This window comes from Sinocyclocheilus anshuiensis, unplaced genomic scaffold (genome assembly GCF_001515605.1).
Source record: "Sinocyclocheilus anshuiensis isolate Anshui unplaced genomic scaffold, SAMN03320099.WGS_v1.1 scaffold567, whole genome shotgun sequence".
NCBI lineage: Eukaryota > Metazoa > Chordata > Actinopteri > Cypriniformes > Cyprinidae > Sinocyclocheilus > Sinocyclocheilus anshuiensis.
Window position 1 is genome coordinate 369,982 of NW_015549600.1, and position 21,768 is coordinate 391,749.

Sequence of the window (21,768 nt, forward strand, 5' to 3'; positions counted from 1 at the left end):
GGTATCACATATAACATCACATACAGGTCCACAGTAAAGGAAAGCTCATACCACATTACATTTTTAAGGGGTCTGACAATGGCAGGCAAGGAGAATTTTACCTCAGGTCAAATTAACATCAAACCAGCAGTGATATTTCAACATGTCTGCATTTGCCACAACATGCTGGGTCTGACACATCTAGTGAAAATTGTCTGTGAGATTATTTTCAAGAGAAGCAGCCTGATCCAGAATTATAATTCAATTAATAATTTCTTTCTCTCTGAAATACAGCAAGACAGCTGGATGAACTACACCTCCCATAACAAGAAATCAAGTTGACACAGGAATTGCACGCTCTGTATTTCAAGGATACATGTGAGTTGAAGTTGTTTTGGTGGTTCATAGACACTCCTACACACCAAACCTCCCCAAATCTGCTTTCTGATACTCTCCGGAGGGCAGTGAAAGACCTCCAGTAGGGAGGAAGGGAGGGAGGGTTTGGGGTCTTCTGCTGTTCACTATCATACGCGGGATGAAATGTATTAAAAAAAAAGAGTCCTTGGATTCAAACTATGGGCTCTTTGTTAGATTTTCTCTGTTGTGTGGATAGTTCAGGGACTGATATCCATCTAGTCTACATTCACACCTCAGATGCTGGAAAGTTAATCAACACCAGCTAATGAGTATTCACTTCCTGATCGGCGTTATTGATGTTTTTGCAGTTTTTGGCATGTTTTGTGAAAAACCTGCCAAAAATGTTTATTTAACATAAAAACTAAAAGAATTACATAAGAAATCGCATTTAAAGTCCAAATATAGGATATTTTGCATCACATCTTCTATTTTCATGACCCCATGATTTTCTTTCCTGTTTCATATCGACAGGAAGGAGGGAGGAGCATGCTAAGTCTAGACAGAATTTGATTGGATAATGATTTGTACACGCCTCTGTGTGCAAGATGAGTCATCAATATTTGTAGTCCTTCAAAAGAGATGCATATATATGCTAAAAGGTTGTTTTTTCCCCCCAAGTTTTTAATGGGTAGCCTAGCATAGATGACAACATAGAAAGTCCTTTTATCATTAAAAAGAGTTTTACAGGAAAAAGAAATTTCATTACCATAAAGCAAGAAAAAAATCCATTCTCATAACTGCAATGAAAAAAATGCTATATCAAATTGTAAAGTATTAATAAAGCAATGTAGTGTTTGTTGTAGTCCTTTTGTTTTTACTTATTTAAATAAGAAACAAAAAAATATGGCAAGTAAAAATCTAATGAGAATTTTCATTGAAAATAATAGGAATTACAAGTCAAGTAAACCACATGAAAAAATTGGCGTAGAATAAATTTTCGCTCAGAAATTGCTATTAAATTTCAGAATCATAAAGAAACACCAAGTTGTTAAGAGTTAAATATGCCATTTTGAAGTAGACAAACTGAAATAGTACTTAAAATGTACTCCAATAATCAAACCTCATTTTTTACAGTGCATTTGCACGCATTGCGGTAATGAGACTCTGTGGGTGAAATGTGCCTTAAGTTAACTGTCATGAAAATAATGTCAGGTTTAATTTTCTTTATGCAAAATGCAAATGCGACCTGGTCCTGTTTTTGTGAGATTTACCAAAAACAAGTAAAACTCAGTTCTAACCTTGGTCTCGCTATCAAAAACAAAACAGAACGGATAACAGCAAGACAAAAAAGAAAGAGGAACTGCCAACTCATGTTACTGTGGGGAGGGCCAGACCGGTGTTCATTTCCCTTTAATATTGTAGGGAGGTAATAAAGAGGAGAGAACTGAAACCAGCCCAGCTGACAGTGAGGCCAGATAGGAACGGCCATATGATCCCATCAAAGCCAGCCTGCCTTTTACCTGAGCTGCAGCGCATGTGGGGGAGAACGCAGAAACCAGAACGCTGAGATGTTCTGTCAGCCCGGCTTTATAAACTGACCCTGATGCTGGAGCATGTCAACATGAATTCACTGCAACCAGATAACCAACACTCAGAAACACATACAGCTATATGTTGTAGGCTACAGAGAGATATACCACAAATATGAGAGTCCAGTTTGTCTCAATCTGTGTTTTTCTGGACATGAGACTTGGATGTTGTGTCGCTGTAAAGTTGAACTGAAAGCTGCATTTCCTGTAATACTGCTGAACTATCAATGATTTAAAAAAAAAAAAACCTACTCACCCTCATGTTGTTCTAAACCTGTTTGGCTTTCCTTCTTCTGCGAAACACAAAAGAAGATATTTTGAAGAATGTATGGACAAAAACAGTTGAAACAATGAAAGTCAATGGGGTCCAACATTCTACCCTACTCACTTTCATTGTATGAGGGGAGGGAACTTGAGGTCTTTTCCAAAATATATTCTTTTGGGAACAACACAAGGGTAAAAATGACATTTTATTTTTTGTTGATTTATTCCATAGAGACTTGGGGGTTCCATAGACACATGAGACACAGGGAAGGGGAATGTTTTTTAAAAGTTTAACTTCTTTTAACGTGTGTGTCAAATGCGAGATGCTGCAAACGATGCAAGATGTGAGTGCAATGGTTAACATGTCTGTCTAGCATGGTTTCTGCCATTAAATAGGCCTAAATAAAAGGTAATTATGACTTTTTTCACAATTCCGAGTTTATATCTCACAATTTTTTGTTTTCACCACAAAATAAACAATAAAAAAGGTAATTGTGAATTTTATCTTACAATTCTAATTTTTTTCCCCTCACAATTCTTAGTTAATTTCTTTCAATTCTGATTTTATTATTTTTCAGAATTGCAAGAAATAAAAGTCTGAACTGTAAGATACAAAGTCACAATTACCTTTTTAACATTTTTATCCCATGGTGGAAACAGGCTTCCATAGTCTAGCTTGTGTTTACATAGAAAAACGATGAAAAAGCAGTGCAGTGGAACTGAAAAACGCATTCTGTGTGAACAGACTCATGCTAAAACATGTTAAAACAATTCCAAACGTCTTATTAACCACATAGCAAAATGTCCCCTTTAATTCAATGGTACTTGCTGTTTCTTTGTAACTGTTTGTTAAATTTGCTTACTTCAGTGTAGCACAGTTGTGGAAAGTAGCTGTATGTAAACATCCAACCACAAAACAAAATCTAATATCTAAAACCCCCTAAAGTAAATGTTTTTGGTTCACTAAAAACTCATGAGGACATAACCAAACATCTACAAACTAACCAGCCAGTTAAACACTTCAAAACATGAACACCATTACAAGCTGTGAGTCACATGTTGAATCAAATCATTAAAAGTCAAAGATTCTGGTAAAGCAAAGAAAGCTTCCCTCACAGGATGGGAGAGAAACAAGGGGCGAAGCGACGTGGGAGCCAGGTTCATCCGGGACACTGCATAGTTCTCATTCCTCACAGATGAGAAGTGAGGTGAGGAAGAAGGGGGAGATCTTTGGGTGAAACACAGGAGTACAGTAGAACAATAGCCCTCCCTAGCCAAAACACAGGCCGCCAGCGGAGACCAGAATGCCAACAGAGCGCTAACAATGCTCAGCAGTCAAAATACTGAAACTTCTCCGGTAACAGAGCAAGAGTGAGGGACAGACACACTCAACAGGTTATCCGTGGTGTAACACAAGTCCAAAGTATACTTAAACACTACAAAGTATATGTTGGTTTTTATGCGTATGATAGGGTGTGCACAATTTGTTCATATACTCTGTACACTCAGCTCGCACATGAGCCTTGAATGTTTTTGTAGTAATTAGTTTGTCCACAAGGTGGCAACACTGGCCCGGGCTGTTGTTTCAAAGTCGAGCAACAAAGGAAACTGAACAACAACACAACAGACTTTGACGCTGACAAGTGCATGCAAGTAGTGATGGGAGAAACGAACCTTTTCGAAGCTTCGAATCAATTGAACCAATTGCTTTGCAAAATGATTCACTGTTTTGAAACGCTCGAAACACCACACGCTGGTGACGCCTGCTAGTCAAACGTGTGCAAATGCAACAAAAACTCAGGCTAAAACATGCATAAAAAGCTTTTAAAGCCCATTGCAAATGTTTTATTGAAAGTATACTACGTTAAATGCAATAAAAATAATAAAATACCATTAAATATGAAGTGTCTGTATGATATGTGGTTTTTAAAATATTTTATATTAATTTGCAGGCTTGCTTTGTTTGTTTTAAGCTTCTATATAGAGGCCGTAAGAGACTATTACCTACTTCTCATTCTTTTAATTACACAAATGTCTCGTTAAAAATGTCTACAAATTGATGAAACTGATCTGAGATCAGGTAAAAACTATAGACACTGGTTCAATGTTTCGCCTCTGAGGGGCGATCTCAATGAACTCGCATGATTCACGGGTTTACAGAGATCACCCCCCCCAGAGGCGAACTATTGAAATTTCGAAACGTTTCGAAACGGTTATGACGTAACGAAGCCTCGTTTACTGAAATCACGTGACTTTGGCAGTTACGCGCTCCGAACCACTGTTTCTAAACAAATGATTCACAAAAGTTTCGAAGCTTCACGAAGCAGTGCTTCGAAAGTGGCCATCACTACATGCAAGGTGTCAAAGTATGCTCAACCGCGGATGAGTGTGGATGGCCGAGCTCAAACATGCGCAGTACCACCTAATTGGCTCGTTTTGTCTCAACATTAACCTAGCGCCTGCGCTGTTGTACGCGGATCATCCACTCGGTCACAAAAATTGGGCTGCATGCGGACACTTCTGAAGGCAAAAATTGCGTCAAAAGGACAGTGTGTGGACCGTTCACATGAAGAATGACAAATATATTAGCATGCACACCAACAGAGGTTACCGTTTTGTTTATTATAAGTGCACTGCAGTTTTGTCATCTGCCGCTTTAAATGCTAGAGCTCTTTAAAGTCAGGTTGATTCTGATTGGCTGTTAGTGTTTTCATCATTTCTCAGCTTGAAAAAATCATTCTGAAAGTGATTCCGACAATATCATTCCTGTATTGTTATCATTAAAGTTGTGGTGTGGACTTCACTATTTTCATAGAATTAGGATGATTATTAAAACTTCATAATTATAGCTATCGTTAATTGGCTCGTTTTGTCTCAACATTAACCTAGCGCCTGCACTGTTGTACGCGGATCATCCACTCGGTCGCAAAAATTGGGCTGCACGCGGACACTTCTGAAGGCAAAAATTGCGTCAAAAGGACAGTGTGTGGACCGTTCACACGAAGAATGACAAATATATTAGCATGCACACCAACAGAGGTTAACGTTTTGTTTATTATAAGTGCACTGCAGTTTTGTCATCTGCCGCTTTAAATGCTGGAGCTCTTTAGCAGGGTGAATTCTGATTGGCTGTCAATGTTTTTATCATTCATCAGCTGGTAAAAAAATAAAATAAAAATCAAAGTGAGTCCAACATTATCATTCCTCTATATTATTATCATTATAGTTATGTTGTGGACTCTGTTGTTTTTTAAATTTAGACCAAAGGATAGCTGAGAGGACCGATACAGGTTTTAGCTTTTCAAAATACAATAAAGGAAGGAGTGAGTTAAATAAAACTAAGTCAGCCTTCATGGTTATTAATGTTTGTATGATACTACCATAGATAACTTTCTTGTACAGTATATGAAGGACATCAAAATGCTACATTTTTAGAATTGTGATCTTGAAAAAGCTGTTTTATTTGTTTATTTCATGGAGTATACAGCTTGTCCTGTAGTGTGACCCGTGTCAACAATGACAAAAGTTGCTTCAGTCAATTGAGAGAGAGAAAGAGTTTACTGAAGACCAACACTAACCCAGCAGCATTGAGTGCAAGGACTGAACCTCCAACTCATATAAAATATGTATAACTAGTATACAAAATCACTTGATATCAGGTTAAACTCCCCGATAAATCTGGAAATATTCCAAACATTGTATCCTGTTTCATGAAAACAAAAAATGAATGCAGTATTTAGAGAAATACAGGTTTCATTTATTAGGCCTATCATTGGAACACAATGTTCTTTACTGGTAAGCAAGATTCACAAGGATTGCATAACTCAGGAACAAACACAGGGAACAATACGTTCAAGCAAATGATCAAACTTAAGCTGATGTAAACTTACAGTATGACTCATTTCCAAGCTACCAATGGAGATGCACTGTACAGTGTTACAAATGCTGAGAATAAATGTGTTAAGGCCTATTCACACCAAGACTGCTGAATAAAAAGATAACTGTATTGATAACTATATTAGCTTCACACCAACGCACAATAATGTTCTATTTATCTTACATCTGCAGCTTTAAATGCTTGGGCTTAATAAAGTTGGGTGGATTTTGATTGCATCTCAAAGTTTTTATTATTCAGCAGCTGAAAAAATAGTTTGAAAGTGATTCCCATTCCTCTCTCATTATCATTTTATTGTGGTGTGGACTTCACTATTTTCATAGAATTAGGATGATTATTAAAACTTCATAATTATAGCTATCGTTAAAATTATTGTTCTTGGTGTGAATGGCCCTTTAAAGGACTGTTCACACCAAGAATGATTACTATAAAGATAACTATAACTATAGTATATAGTAGCATCCACACCTACGCACAATATCATTCTGTTGTCAGCGCCGATAGCCTAGTGGGCAGTGCGGCGACATATAACGCCATTGCGTTACGGGCGTCCCGAGTTTGAATCCCCCCCGCCTTCTCAACCTCTTCAATTCCTGTCTACTCTACACTGTCCTATTCTAATTTAAAAAAAAACAAACAATATCATTCTGTTTATTTTAAGCATGCGCTGCTGTTTTGTCGTCTGCCACTTTAAATGCTCAAGCTCTTTAAAGTCTTATTAGCAGTCAATATTTTTATCATTCATCTGCTAGAAAAATGACTTTCAAAGTGATTCCAACCATATATTTCCTTTGTGTCGTTATCTTTATAGTTGTGATATGGAATTACAGCGATAATTAAAACTTCATAGTTTTCACCCTTGGTGTCTATGGCCCTTTACTCATGCTTAGGGTTAGGGATTTTAACACACATTCTATGGATATGAATAATGCTTCAAAGCAAATTTATGATTACGACTTATGAACATTTATGATTTTCACCTGGTTAAAAAAAAAACAGGTTCCAGAGTCGTATCTAGAGCCCAGAATATTGTAGAGACTTAGGGGTGGGCTCTTTTGACTTATGTCAGGAGGAAACCAACTAGAAATTACCCAGAACACCCTAGCAACTGCATAACAACAAACTTAATACCATTCAGAACAGGTTAGTTACAACACCTTTGTATCAGGCCAGTGAGTTCTGCATGTCTACGAAACTCGAATGTTCTCCAGAAAATGTCAAAATTGACTTAGTTTTGAAATACTTCCACAACTGGGCCAACAGAAGGCCTGCGAGCTCATAACTGCTGACAAGGAAGAATGGCATCTGCTGAAATAGCAAAAAACACTGGCGAATTTACTCTACAGGATCAATGATGAAGTAGCAGAGAGAAGATTTTAATTTTACCTTCAAGGTCTGACTTTGCAGGTATTACAAAATATAAAAAATACAGATGGACTCTGGCAATGCAAACTGATTTTACAGTATGTTTGTGGGAACTGATGATGGAGTATGAAGTGTAAAAGAAATAACAGGATTTTCTAGCCATATAACTGTGGCATTCTTCACAGAATTAACCCAACACAAAACGAAACGGTCACAAGAAAATGGGTGACGGAGGGGAGAGGTCGCTTGGTGTGATGGTAGTTGGGAGACAGAACAATATATTATTAAAACGAATATGGCATTGCACTTATAATGTATATTTGAATGAATTAATAGATTTATTTTTAAAAAATAACACCATTTACCAACAGTATATATGATGCTTGTTTGTTTAAATTTGATTTTGAAATGGTTTGTTTTGTGTTCAGGTTATGAAGAAAAAAAATAATTGCCATCTTACTGGTCTCTTCAGTCAAGTCGACACCCAATAATGTCCTGTCAATTGCTCTGCTGTTTTGTCAGAGAAAATTCAATGGTGTCAGCAAAGTGTTTTTGGAAGGATATCTGAAAGACTTCCAGTGACAGCATCTCTGGTTTAAAAGCATGTACTCTTGGCGAGAGCAAAAGAAGGGGCAGTAGCTCTAGAGTGCTGCCAAAAATGGAGAAAAACTAGGCATTTGGGATTTTCCCACCATCATTTATGGGAGCTCAGCGTTTGGAAAAAATGAGAGCGCCATCCTCTGCTATCGAGATTTTTCAACAGGCTGAGTCATGTTTTGACAATGCATGCTTTCTTTTTTCATACTGGATGCTTGTGAATAATGGGATATTGGCATAATAATAGAACACATGGGCATATGACATTTGATGTGAGTTTTACAAGCCTAAAACATCAGTGGAAAGCTCAGCGAATTGGGCGAACCTGTTTGAGGTTTCAGACATGATGCGCTGGTTAACCAAACGGCATCTGTTGTGCCTGAGTTTGGCAGACTGGTAGGGATTTGCGCTGGGGGGTGTTTGGCGTGGCCAACCCCTCTAAATCTAGTCCCTGTAATTTACTCTGGGCTGTGTTTGCCACATACTTCACTACTGATTCATTCCCAAGCATCCTTCCAGTTAGAAGAAACAACTTTTACTATATATGGAATTGTATATTACCAATCTATCATACTACACATACTGTAGTATTTCTGCAGTATGCAGTATGTGTAGTTTGTATGCATAGAATATTTGATGCATACTACATTTGCTAAAATGTGCAGTATACAACAGACCACACTGAATGGAATACTGTATCCCACAATGCAATGCACTCAACTTGACCTTCCATTTCCAGAGTGACGAATTAAACCATAAAGTCAACCACAATGTTAAAAATCTATTCATTGACACAATATTTGATCAGGTTGCCAAGAGGTAAAAGAATAGTTCACCCAAAAATAAAAATTTGCTGAAAATGTAGTCACCATCAGGCCATCCAAGATGTAGATAAGTTGGAAACATATTTGGAGAAATTCAGCATTATATCACTTACTCACCAATGCCATCAGAATGAGAGCCCAAACAGCTGATAAAAACATCATAGTAATCCACACCACTCCAGTCCATCAATGAATGTCTTGTAAAGTGAAAAGTTGCATGTTTAAAATGTCTTGATGGATTTGTTTCTTACAAACACATAACCTTTCTCTGATGGACTGGAGTGGTGTGGATTATTGTGATGTTTTTATCAGCTGTTTGCACTCTCATTCTGACGGCACCCATTCAATTAAATTCAACGAGTTTGAATTGTTTATCTTTTTAAATATTGCACACTAGTTTTAAAACCTAGTAGGCAGTATACACTGTTCAGTATTCAGTATGCTAGTACTATTTAGTATTTCTAAATTGTTCACAAATTCTTTTTCTTTTTTTTTATATATATATATAATTTGCTGTTATGAATTTAACATGAATATTTACTCAAGAATGGTTTTACAAATGGCTGGCATAAAAATGTTTCATAAATGAGCCCTATAGCCAAAATGACACAGGCAGGCAGGCAATGATGGTTTCTCACCACCAGAGGAAAAACGCCATTCATCTCATAACACAGCATAGCACAGACGGAAATAGAAGCTCTTCTCTCTCTGTGCTTTGAGTGGCTTTTAACTGTTGAACGAACTGTTAAATAAATGCACTTCGGCTGGAAACCAGTGTAATTTGAACTGCAGAGAAGCGCTAATGCCTTAAACCTCGACAATAGGTGACAATGCATTACTTTCATAAATGCTCCAACATTAACACTGAATGAGAACAGCTGATAGTTTTCAACGCTATTTATTCACCTCATAATATATTAAACAGCTCTGCTAACCCTCATAAAGGCAACACACTCGTCCACATACATCAGCTGTTTTGATGATGTAAAGTGCTTCACCTTTCACCTGAATCTACAAATGCCGAAATGTAGTCACATGATTGTTGTTTAGTTTTCCTAAACAAAAAGGCGAAACACACTTAAATGGGAGGGACTATCATTGGGGAGGGAGGGAGGCTCTGTGAGGGTGAACATACGAGAGGAAGATGATGAATGGCAGGAAGCCGGGGATTTTGCCAGACGTCAACAAACTCTCTTGCTGTAATCCTCAGGATGTATGGAAAGCATGACGTTCCATTACAAGATGAACACCTCACCTGAGCAGAGGCACTTGGGAAAAAATGAGCTGGATATGACTGTCTACCAGCAATGACAAAATGGGAACTCTCTCAAAATGCGTTTTAAAAGGTTTGTTCAAATTTGATCTATACTTGTGTGATTCCAAATACTGTTAACCACAAATGAAGATGTTTTGAGGAATGTTTATGCTGCTCTTTTCCATACAAAGAAAGCAGGGGCTGTCAAGCTGCAAAAAGGACAAAACAACATCATAGAAATACCATGAAAGTAATCCATGACTCATATTCATATTCATAACCAGGGAAGTCGTGGCCTAATGGTTAGCAAGTCGGACTCATAACCCAAAGGTTGCGGGTTCGAGTCTTGTACCAGCAGGGATTGTAGGTGGGGGGAGTGAATGTACAGCGCTCTCTTCCACCTTCAATACCACGACTGAGATGCCCTTGAGCAAGGCACCGAACCCCCAACTGCTCCCGGGGCGCCGCAGCAAAAAATGGCTGCCCACTGCTCCGGGTGTGTGTTCACGGTGTGTGTGTGTGTTCACTGCTGTGTGTGTGCACTTTGGATGGGTTAAATGCAGAGCACTAATTCCAAGTATGGGTCACTGGAATACTTTAATATTCCAGGTTTTCTGAAGCATATTTTATGAGGAACAGACCAAAATCAAATGGAAGCTCAAATGCGTTTACTTGATGAGCAAGAACCAACGAGGTTTTTACAATAAATAAATAATGAAATAAAATAAAGATAAACTTTCTACTTCAAAATTTTACATGTAATTCAATGGGTTACTTGCAATTTTTGTAATTATTTGTGAAATTTACAAGACATTTCTGAGTGAAAATTGTTTCAAATGAAATCCTACACCATTTTTTTTTATTAAATCTGTTTATCATATTATATAGCGACAGTATCTCAGAAGAAGATTCATATGGATTACATTTACAATGTCTTTATGAACTTTTTGAAGTGTCAAAGTGTTGGTTGTGTGGACTTTCAATGGAGAAACAGAAACCTCTCAGGTTTTATTAAAATATGTGTTTCTAGGATTAAAGAAAATCTCATGGGTTTGGAAAACTGGAACAACTGATGACAGACAGTATAGTTACTTATTTTTATTGCCATGTCAGGATCTAAGGCTATCTTCATGATAAAAACTGAGTTGCAATAATACAAGAGTTACATCAATTCAAAATAAAAAAAAGCAAACAAAAAAAATACAGCAGTTAAAATTATACAAGATTTTTTAAAATTAATAATCTACTATCTTTTCTGGTAAAATCCTATTAAACAAGTCTCTGAGTGAGCGCACTTCATAACGTTTTTTACTTGCATTAAAACCAGGACAGTCCAATGAAATATATTTCTAAAGACAGACATCACTGATACCAAAAGCAAATAGTTTTCACATTTTGTGCAACCGAACACATTGCTTTCTTTGGATATGCTTCTGAGGAAATGAGATTTGAGAGCTACAGCAGAGGGCAAGATTTTAAATATCTTTCTTTCAAGATTTTTGTCTGCTCTGCACACAAAGCTACAATTCAGAATATATTGAATTTGCACGACAGTCATATGGAGCTTCGTGAGGTTTTGCTGGATGGAAAAAAACTTTCTTCAAAATATCTTCTTTTGTGTTTCATGGAAGAAAGAACGTCATACAGGTCCGGGTGAATAGAAGATGACAGAATTTTCATGTTTGACTACTGTTTATTAAACAATTTACAGTATGTTAAGCATATTCAAAAGCGCCTGTTCACCGATTTGTCAACATACTAAAGCACAGGAGCTGGTTTTGCATGCTGCCATTATTCATGGTAACAAAATAAGGAACTCTCTGACAAAAGCCATTGTTGCTTGTCTCCACATTATTTTTTCTCCATCAATCATTATAATGTGTGAGTGCAATCATCTATGTGAGACCAAAGACAACCTTTGAATGAGCAAACTCTGAAAAAGTAAGTAGCATTTCCCGCTGCACATAAGCTGGATCGTATTGGGTCAAAGGGTCATGCTTGGTTGATGGCAGGGGAACAAGGCATTTGTCCGCAACCATTTTACTTCCACAATGTGATACGTTTCTGAGCAAAACAGGACATAAAACAAAATAAAGCTTGATTTCATTCATCAGGAATTGACTGGATGGTGAAAAGTGGCTTTTATATGACAAATCGTTAAACAATAGGCCTAAATAACTTGATTACATTGTTTTAGAGGGCAGAGCAAGTTATTACAATCTGATGAAAGATTATTTAAGTTAAAATAGTTTCTTTGGCATTAAGTGGAATAACCAATATTGCACTAAAAAAGAAAAAATGTCACATCGTGATATTTAAGAGCAGCTTTTTATGTTAGAAATTTCAAGAAAGTGCCAAGAATGACACTCATTGCGCAATCGTTCTCCTGATCCTGCAGTGTACAGGAAGTGCAATAAATGAAAACAAGGAAGTAATGTAGTCTCCAGCAACACTGATCGATTTGTCCATATCAACAACAACATTATGAACCACATTCATACATTGAAGAAAATGTGACCGGTGTTTGTGTTTGCCATGCAAAAACCAAAAGCAATAGTAATAGTGATGCTTGCCGTAGCAAACACTATTAAGTACGTTATTATGAAACCTTTAAAACAGTGCTTTGTCTTTTGTGTTTGTGTCAAGCACAAAACTCACTTGGAGAAAACACTCATGAAAATCATTCCAAAGCTCTTTGCCAAGATTACAGAGGGTCTTATTAAATAGTTCCCTTAGCTAAACAGAAAAGACATTCTACTGACTTTTAGAAAGACAAACATGGACAAGCTCAAATGGATGTGATCAAGTGCCGACAATTAGCTGAACATTAGAAAGAACTGCTGGAAATGATGAAAACAGATAGTAAACATCATACATTCTCAGATCAAACAGTGCTGTTTAGAAAGGAAAGAAACGGTGTAGTATGTGTGGAAATGAGGGTAGTGTCCATATGGCAGACATGTGAGTGGGCGAAACATGTCACCTTCCTACTGAAATCCAGAAAAAAACGTTGGTATATCGAAAATATATATTGATATATATTGAAATTCTGCACAGCTGAGGAACAATGGCACAGCATTTGAATCTGAACAGGCCGAACATCTTTTAATTTATATACCTGTGAAACTGTAAACATATGCACTCTGGAGGCAGTTATAAATAGCAGCATTCAATGTTTACACAAGATGTTTATATATATATAAAGCTCAAACTAACCATTACTGTCAAATTGTGTGAAGGCTGGTTATGTCTCAGTGGAAGACTAGAATGATGGTAATTGGACAAAGAAGCTGGCAAACGTGACATTTAAGGCAAAACTCAATTTCAGTTGAGCCATGCCACATGCATGTCTCCGGCATTATTGCAAAAGGGTCAAAAAAGGTCCAAGATAAAGAAAAGGAAAGATTTTTATATATGTCGGTTTTAAAAATGTCATCTGGTGTAACCATCTTAAATACACATCTAAATCATTATTTTCAAACACATTTTACATGTATTTTAAAATCAAATGTTTCCAAGGTAAAAGTTTTTTTTTTTACAAATATGGTGAATTATTGATTCATAAATATAATCACATTTTGGGGAGTCGCACCACATGACATTTTACTAATCTAACAAGATATAAATGGTTGTGTTATAGCTTTTTCCCCCCAGCATTTTTCTACATGCCGGTTGCAACACATGACTTTGATTTGGAAGTTTTCAAATTATGAATAAGCATTAATAAACATTATTATTATTATTATTATTATTATATAAGGATATATTAGGGCAGTTTCATCACCCTGACATTTTGGACTTTATGTGCCCAAAAATATCAAAATAAATTTTACTTCAAACATTATAAACATGCTCATCACAGAAGAGCCAAGTCACTGTATGTAAGAATTGCTTTTTTATATAAAGTTATAGATTTGGACCAAACAAAATATACATCATGTTATTGTCTTAAAAGACTACACTAGATTTTTTTCAAAACTGGTCACCATGTTGGTGTGTTGTGGGCCATTGTAATGTGGTTAGAGGTTTGTTTTCACCACTCGGCTAACCCAGGTGGTGTGAACACTGTTACCGCCTAATATAAGCGGCGAAATATACATGCGCTGATTCGGTGTGCGGTGTGAAACAAGGTTTAGTAAGTACCACTTAAAAGATCACTCAAAACACAGGTCAGCTTTAAGATGTGTGTTTACACTTCAAATAAATGTGCTATCACAAAGCTGCATCGTCATTTTCACATCCCGACAATAAAAATAGACCAGCAACTTTCAGATCTTCATAAGGTCTCTGATCCCTGTGAGGCCAGCCATCACATGATAATGTTTTTCTCTGTTGTGCTCTAGGCCTTAATGAAATAAGACAAGAGCCTTCTCCATTGTCGTCTCAGATCTAGCGGTACAGTCCAGCCCTGTAACCTTCTGTTCTGACCTACATATAACACCAATTCTTTACATTTAATAAATTGCCTTGCACTTAAAGCACTGATCTAGGATCAGTTTGTGTCTTCCGTGTCCAAAAGAGTTTGATTACATGGACAAGGAGAAGCCGATGGCTGATAAGCACTCATTTCCTGCCATGCTTTGTATGTTCATGGGCTGTTTTGAATAGCCTGCTCTTATTTGTCATTGAATTAAACTTTCCCATTTAATTCATCTTACACAGTGACAAATGATACCTCAAAATAATAAAATAAAATTAATTAATTAATGAATTGGCCAACTTGCATTGAATGAGGGGTCTGATATCTAGTGACCGAGCAAATCTTGGTAACCAAATGTTGGTAACCAAACATTTGGCGGTAGGCACTGACTTCCAAAATATGGGGGAAAAAATACTATGGAAGTCAATGGCTACCATTAACTTTTGGTTACTAACATTCTACAAAATATCTTCTTTTGTGTTCAACAGAAGAAAAAACTCAATACAGGATTGGAACTACTTTTGAGAGTGAGAGGATGGTCAGAAATCCCACCTACTGACTACTGTCTATGTTTCGGCAATTTGTTTGCCGATATGGGCAAATAAAAGTAATCAAAAGATAGGCTACATCAAAGCGTTGAGAAGATATAGGCCTACTCAAATTAATTGGTCTGGCATTGTGCATTTTAACAAACTGTCCTATCTGCCGAATGCAAAGTCCAAACTTAACGAAATTTAGCATGAATAGACAACTGGGGTACTGGACAGTCTGAGGATGTATGCCAAGTTAGGTCAAATTCTGCCTACAGGGGGCGCTACAACTGAAAAAAAATCCTTATAACTCCACAGTTGTATGATCAATCAAATCGATATGCATTTTCTTTTGGCAAATGTTAATGAGCTATTCTATATCCATATTCAAATATCACTGTTATATTACTACTAACAAACATGGCTGTCAGCAGCCAATTAAATTTCATCCACTTATAATGTCAAATCTGAATAGCTGACCATTACGAAATTTAGATATGCGCTACAACACATTTTTGCAAATAACTCTGAAACCTAGGCTGTTTGTCTGATTTCCACAAAACACATTTAATGTCTCATATTATATTAGAAAAATACATGCATCACCGTATCATCTACATGAGCCTTTTGTATTATATTTTAAAGTGCCCCATTATGGATTTTTGAAAATTACCTTTCATGCAGTGTGTTACACAGCTCTAATTGAATGAAAACATCCTGCAAAGTTTTAAATCTGAAAGTGCACTGTGTATAAAGTTATTGTCTCTCAAAAGAAAGAGTCGACTCTGAATCATTGAAACGAGTCATTTTTAAAACGAATCCCAAGCCGTTTCATGTTGACGTCAACATGAAGCATTAGCATATTGCCGCCCACTTGTTGGTCTTTTCGAGTTGGTCTGAATGTAAATGCTAATTCATTCTTTGCCACTAGTTGCCACTTTTGGAGTGGTAAAATAGCTGTTCCCCCGGTAACAGCTGTAAACAAAGCAGCACTGCGTTCATAAACGCTGCTTTATCAGACATTACAGGCATGATAAAAATGGGACCAATCGGACCAATCACCGCAGATTAGCGTCACGCAAAGGGGGGATTTGGAAAAATGAATCGTTGAGCGAATCGTTTGGGAGTCGCTGAGCAAGTAAAGTAAAAATAAATGCATATAAGACAATGAAAGTGTTTTTGACCTTGCATGCATTTCAACCTGTTGTTGGGGCTCCCAAAACCAAAATATGAACCTTTCATTACCCATAATAGGGGCACTTTAAATTTATTGTTATTACCCAATACACTTAAAAAGGTTCCTTGTGATGGTTCCATCAACAGCTTTCAACATCCAACAAAACTTTCCATTGCAACAAAAGTTTGTTGTAGATTAATAAAATGTTCTTCACACTAAAAACATGGTTCTTTTAAGAACTGATTGTTGAAAGGTTCTTTGAGGAACCAAAAATTGGCCTTCTATTGCATGGCTACAAAAATTTGGAACCCTAATTTTTAAAAGAGTTCTATATTCTTAAATACATTCCAAATAGGATTTCATTGCCATTTTTGGTTCACAAAGAACCTTTCAGTGAACAGTTCTTAAAAGACCCTTGTTTTTCTGGGAGTGAAGAACATTTTAATAATCTAAAGAACCTTTTTTCACTATAAAGAACCTTTGTTGCAATGGAAAGATTCCATGGATGTTAAACGTTCCTCATGAAACCATAAATGCCAATAAAGAACTTTAGAAGGTTTGCCATTCTTAGAATTAAAAAAAAAGAGGTTCATGTAAAAATATCAAACATTTCAATGAGGCAAGACCTTGAATTAAATGTGAAACACTTCATGCAATAGAGAGTATGATAGGTATTCTGCTATACTGGTGTTCTTTTCAAGCCTCGTTATGCAGGAAGCATGGGCATAAAGCTCATGATGAAACTCACCACAATCTAGCAGGGGAACTTCCCCAACATCTCACACGGGTTTGAGGGAAGTCTCAGCTATCATGCTGCTAGTTATTCCTGCACCCCACACTTTGCCTAATTATCGCAGCTCAGACTTATCAGGAGGATACTGACAGGATTAAACATTTCCTCCCGAAGACAACATTAGTCTAAAAGTGAAATGTCTTAGATGAATCCCCCACATGAGGCAGCAAAGTGCCCATCACACGGTTTCCATTTTGGAGCTTTTGTGATTGGGTTACAATGCATCATAATGAACTGTAGGAGCGATCGTTTCTAATTCATGTGGGACAGAAGGCAGGAGTTTTTTGTTTTGTTTTGTGCAACAGTGAAATAAATAGTGCACTATTTGGAGGAAGCTCACAAAAACTAAAGAAATGTACATTTCAAAACAAAATCCAATAAAAAGCTTATTTTTCATAAATAAAATGACTGTAAAGAAAAAATATTGAAGAAAACAACCATTGTAATGTGAATAAAAATAAAGATATATTATGTTAATTGCAAAGTATTCATAAACCCTAATAGTTTTTGTTGCACTGAATTTAAGTAGGTTTTAAAAGACTTTCTTAAAATCATAAAATATCTATATTTTGTTCATACAATATTATGCAGAATTTATACTACAGGAATGAGGATTGGTGGTTAAATGCACTTAATTGTCATGAAAATAATATGACAATGCAAAATAATCTTAATGATCCTAAAATATGCATTTTCTGTATTTTTAATGTGACAAGTTTTCTTGAGCCTAGAATAAGAGGCACTTCAGAATTATTTATGCAAACAAACGCATAACCAACGTGCAATTCAAGGAGTGTAATTCTGATTACATTCTATTTTACATACATACAATATCATGTAGATATTTTTGTATTACAGGAATAAGGATTGTGGGGTTAAATGGACAAAAAATCACAATGGTCCTCCTAAAATAGGCATACTTTTCTATATAATTTTTCTTTATTTTAGTTGAAAAATTACTTTAAAATGGCTTTTTGAGATTCGTGTTTACTCTAAACAGATTAAAATGTTATTTTAATAAATTCTAATGAATGCTAAATCATGTTTCCATGGTCAAAAACCACAAATATTGATTTGTTTTGAGCACAAGAACTACACCTTTTTGAACTGAGGGCATTGGTTCTGCTGACGACTGGTCGGGCCAGTTTACAGCCCACAGGGCAACATCTCTCAAGTACACTTTGGACATTACCTCAACAAGGTCGATGATTTAGGTTAGAGGGCACTTGGAATGTGGATGCAGGTCAGACAGAAATCAGCTAAGTTATTTCTAAATTACATCACTTTATCACAAAGCCTTAGTTGGCCATGACACACAAACACAGGCCTCCCCAGAAGCTCGGATAGCACTTAACCTAAATAATTGTGCTGCAATCAGTGTGGAAAGTAGAACTTTAGCAACTACCTTCCCTTTTCCTCCTTACTTCTGTTTTAAAATCTGACTGGTTAGTCATACTACAATATAGAGCTGCATGTCAAACATTCAACAAGCACTTCTTTGTATTAAGATTACAAGCAACATTATGTGTAGTCGATATTCAATTGTTTAACAAAAACAAGCCCTGAAACAAATTAGGTTTGTCTAGCTGCGCTCTGTTCCATTGCATCACAGTTGGCTGACACCAGGACTCTGTTATAATTAAAGTAACACAAACTGAAGCCCTCAATACCAGGTGGACACCTTATGCTTCCACATTTATTAAAAGCCAATGAGAGACACCGAGGCAAAGTGAAAGTGAGAAATGGGCATTCAGTCTTTCAGAAGCAGATTGTAATCCCCACACTGGGGAGAGGTGGGAGTTGTTTGATGGTGGAAATCCCCTGGGAGTGTGAAAATGCACAATTATCTAATGCCTTCGCTTCTGCAGCTGCACTGTATATGCATTACTAAGTATACTGTACTAGAACATGAACTGTGGGAAAGATAAGCATGCTAAAAAGACTGAACGGTCTAGTGCTATTATAGGAAACGGCTGCTGTTCTGTGTGGACAATGTGAGAAGTGTTCACGAGCTTAGACACTGAGGCACTTCAGCATTAACCAAAACAAAACCATAACTTGCGTAATTCAAGGTGTGGAATAACCCTTTCGATAAAATCATGTTTTACTAGCGATTCCTGAACAAGTCCTTTATGTTGAGTCTGATCTTTTTGATGAATCATTTGAACTGGTTCACTAATTGATTCTTTCAGGAATTGGTGAGTCAACTCACCAACCCAGTAAGTAACATTAGGGTGACCATACGTGCCATTTTCCCAGGACGCGTCCTGGCCAGGATTTCTATATTGCCTAAAATATCTAGGTTTTGGCTTTGTTTGCGTGTGCAGACCGATCGGTGTTTGACATCAAAATACAATACAGACGGTTCCTTATGCTTTCAAAATACACCGATCGGTCTGCACACGCAAACAAAGCCAAAACCTAGATATTTTAGGCAATATAGAAATCCTGGCCAGGACGTGTCCTGGGAAAATGGCACGTATGCTCACCCTAAGTAACATGGTTGTGTTTGAAATTGCCACCTATACCTTTATGTAGTGCACTATCTGAGGTGTTCGAAACCATAGGGAGCATTATCAAGTGCACTCATTCAATCCCATAATGCACCTTGATAGCGAGTGTACAATAGTACACTCAACAGCTAGTATGCACGGTGTGGTGCCAAATTAATTGAGGAAAAGGCATCTACAGCACTTTTGTCTGCAAAGTCTGAATTCACTCGATTGTTTTCATTCACTCATATTCATGAAGCAAATAGTGCATAATGGAGTGATTTCGGATGACTTTCATTTATTTGCAAGTTGAGAATCAATCACTGAGGATTTATATAATGCAACAAACAGTTACCACTCAGAAATATTACAAATAAAACGTACTGGAATATGATTATAACCCCATGACAGTTTTATCAACATGCGTATGAGTCCGTTTGAATAAATAAAGCATGCAAAACTACACCCTGACGTGAACTGAGTCACGTATTGTAACTGCACATTATATTCTGAATTACTTTATTAATAAAACCAAATAATACGCAATACTGTATGTGTCTAAACACAGGAAAAGCGCGAAACACGTCAGGGACCGCGTGACGCAGAGAATCACTGAACTGATTCTTGAAACCAACTGTTCGAAAGAACCGATTCCGCCAAACGAGTCACTAAAAAGGACAAGAAAACCAGCAATGTAGTGAGTAAAATATAATATGTGCAGCACGCAGTCCCCCGCCCACGCACAGGAGTGTAAACAACGACAGCTAAGCACACTAAACAACACCACATATATAAAAGGTAAACGATTAATAAAACGCTCGACTGCGTACAATGGGAGCGCGCTGTTTATCGCGACGCGCTGGCTGAGCAAAAGTCGCCAAACGTAATATCGCGATATAAAGATGAATATCGCGTTATTCTTTTACAATCCTCACATAAAACCCACTTCAGTGCGTCGGAGGACGCAAGCGCCAGGAAACAGTTTTCTAGACAGATTCGCTTCAGAAACGCCCCTTCACGGCTTTAAAATGGCAGCAGCACACGAGGAGCTCTTATTTCCTTAATTCTTACCACTTCGCCAATCTATTTACCCCGGATTCACGCCGCGTAGTCAAGAGCAAGATGTGAACGCAAACGAGGAGTGGTTGTATAACAAAAGCTAGCAGCAAAACGAAAATTAAAATCTAAACAACCCCACTTCCTTGAATCTAACTTCGATCATGCTCTATCCACAGTGCTATACGCCCATATTTTGCATCTCAACAACATTAACCGATTATCAATGTTAACCCATAAGCGACGTGCATCACAATTTTAACACAAGCCAAAAAAAAAAGTAAAGTAGAACACTGTCACTTGACAATATTTCTATTTGCATTTAAAAAACAAAAACAAGCAGCCTAAAAGGTTACATCTCTAGCAGTTTACGCGTTCGCTCCCTCCCCCACTTTTCCTCCCATGCCATTTCTGACGTGCCTTTATTATCATTACACACAATAATGCAAACACTTCAATACAAGAACAACTCAACAAGCGCGCAATAGGAAAATAAGACACTGGAAACTCACATACCCATCCATCGCACAGAGCAAAACAGAGGCGAGGTGAAATAACAATGCAAGCACAGGGAAGTGAAGAAAGGGTGCTGCTGTTACAGTTCGACTGCCCAACACAAATACACTCTCTCAGGCACAAAGGCACGCACACACTTCCTGCCCCTGACGCGAACACACACACACACATGTACAGACGCTTCTCTGTACAAAATGGCCTCCCCTTTCAGCAGACACACCTTTGAAGAACCGCGTAATATATTTGTTTGCTGGACGTTTTGTTGAAAGCACCGATATAGAGTGCGCTATGGCGCGTGATAACAATAAGTTCTGCGCGTCCGCTATTTTCAAGGCCAGCGCGTGTTTGGGATCATTTGTTGATGCTATCAGCACTATAAGCTCTGTGGAGGATCATTTTGTTCTTGGAATATATTTATTAATTAGGGTAATGGGCCTTGGGGAAGTGCTTTAAGAGCTTGACACTTGCAATAAACACGCAGTCGATACATTCAAGTGTCAAACACTTCCTGGAGTGAACTACTTATTAGCCATTCTGGTGCATTGAATTGTTACTTGATAAATAATGTCCCCGTTTGTTTTTAAATATTGACTATTTTTATACGCTTATAGTATCAGGACAGCAGTGAAGATGTTATCTTCTCTGTACCTGAAGCGTGT

General features: G+C 37.2%; 1 protein-coding gene across 3 annotated transcripts in view; it reads right to left on the reverse strand.

Moving 5' to 3' along the window:
• The window catches only part of LOC107658670 (polypyrimidine tract-binding protein 3-like), a 70,783-nt gene extending 49,544 nt beyond the window's left edge, over positions 1 to 21,239 (reverse strand). For 2 of the 3 annotated variants that reach the window (XM_016447318.1, XM_016447317.1), the window contains exon 1: positions 21,110 to 21,239. In XM_016447318.1, the coding sequence (XP_016302804.1) occupies positions 21,110 to 21,113 (4 nt within the window). In that variant the 5' untranslated portion in view covers positions 21,114 to 21,239. Of the gene's footprint in view, positions 1 to 21,105 lie in introns of all 3 variants that reach the window. The other variant, XM_016447315.1, reaches the window with a different exon arrangement.
• Positions 21,240 to 21,768: the final 529 nt, after the last annotated feature.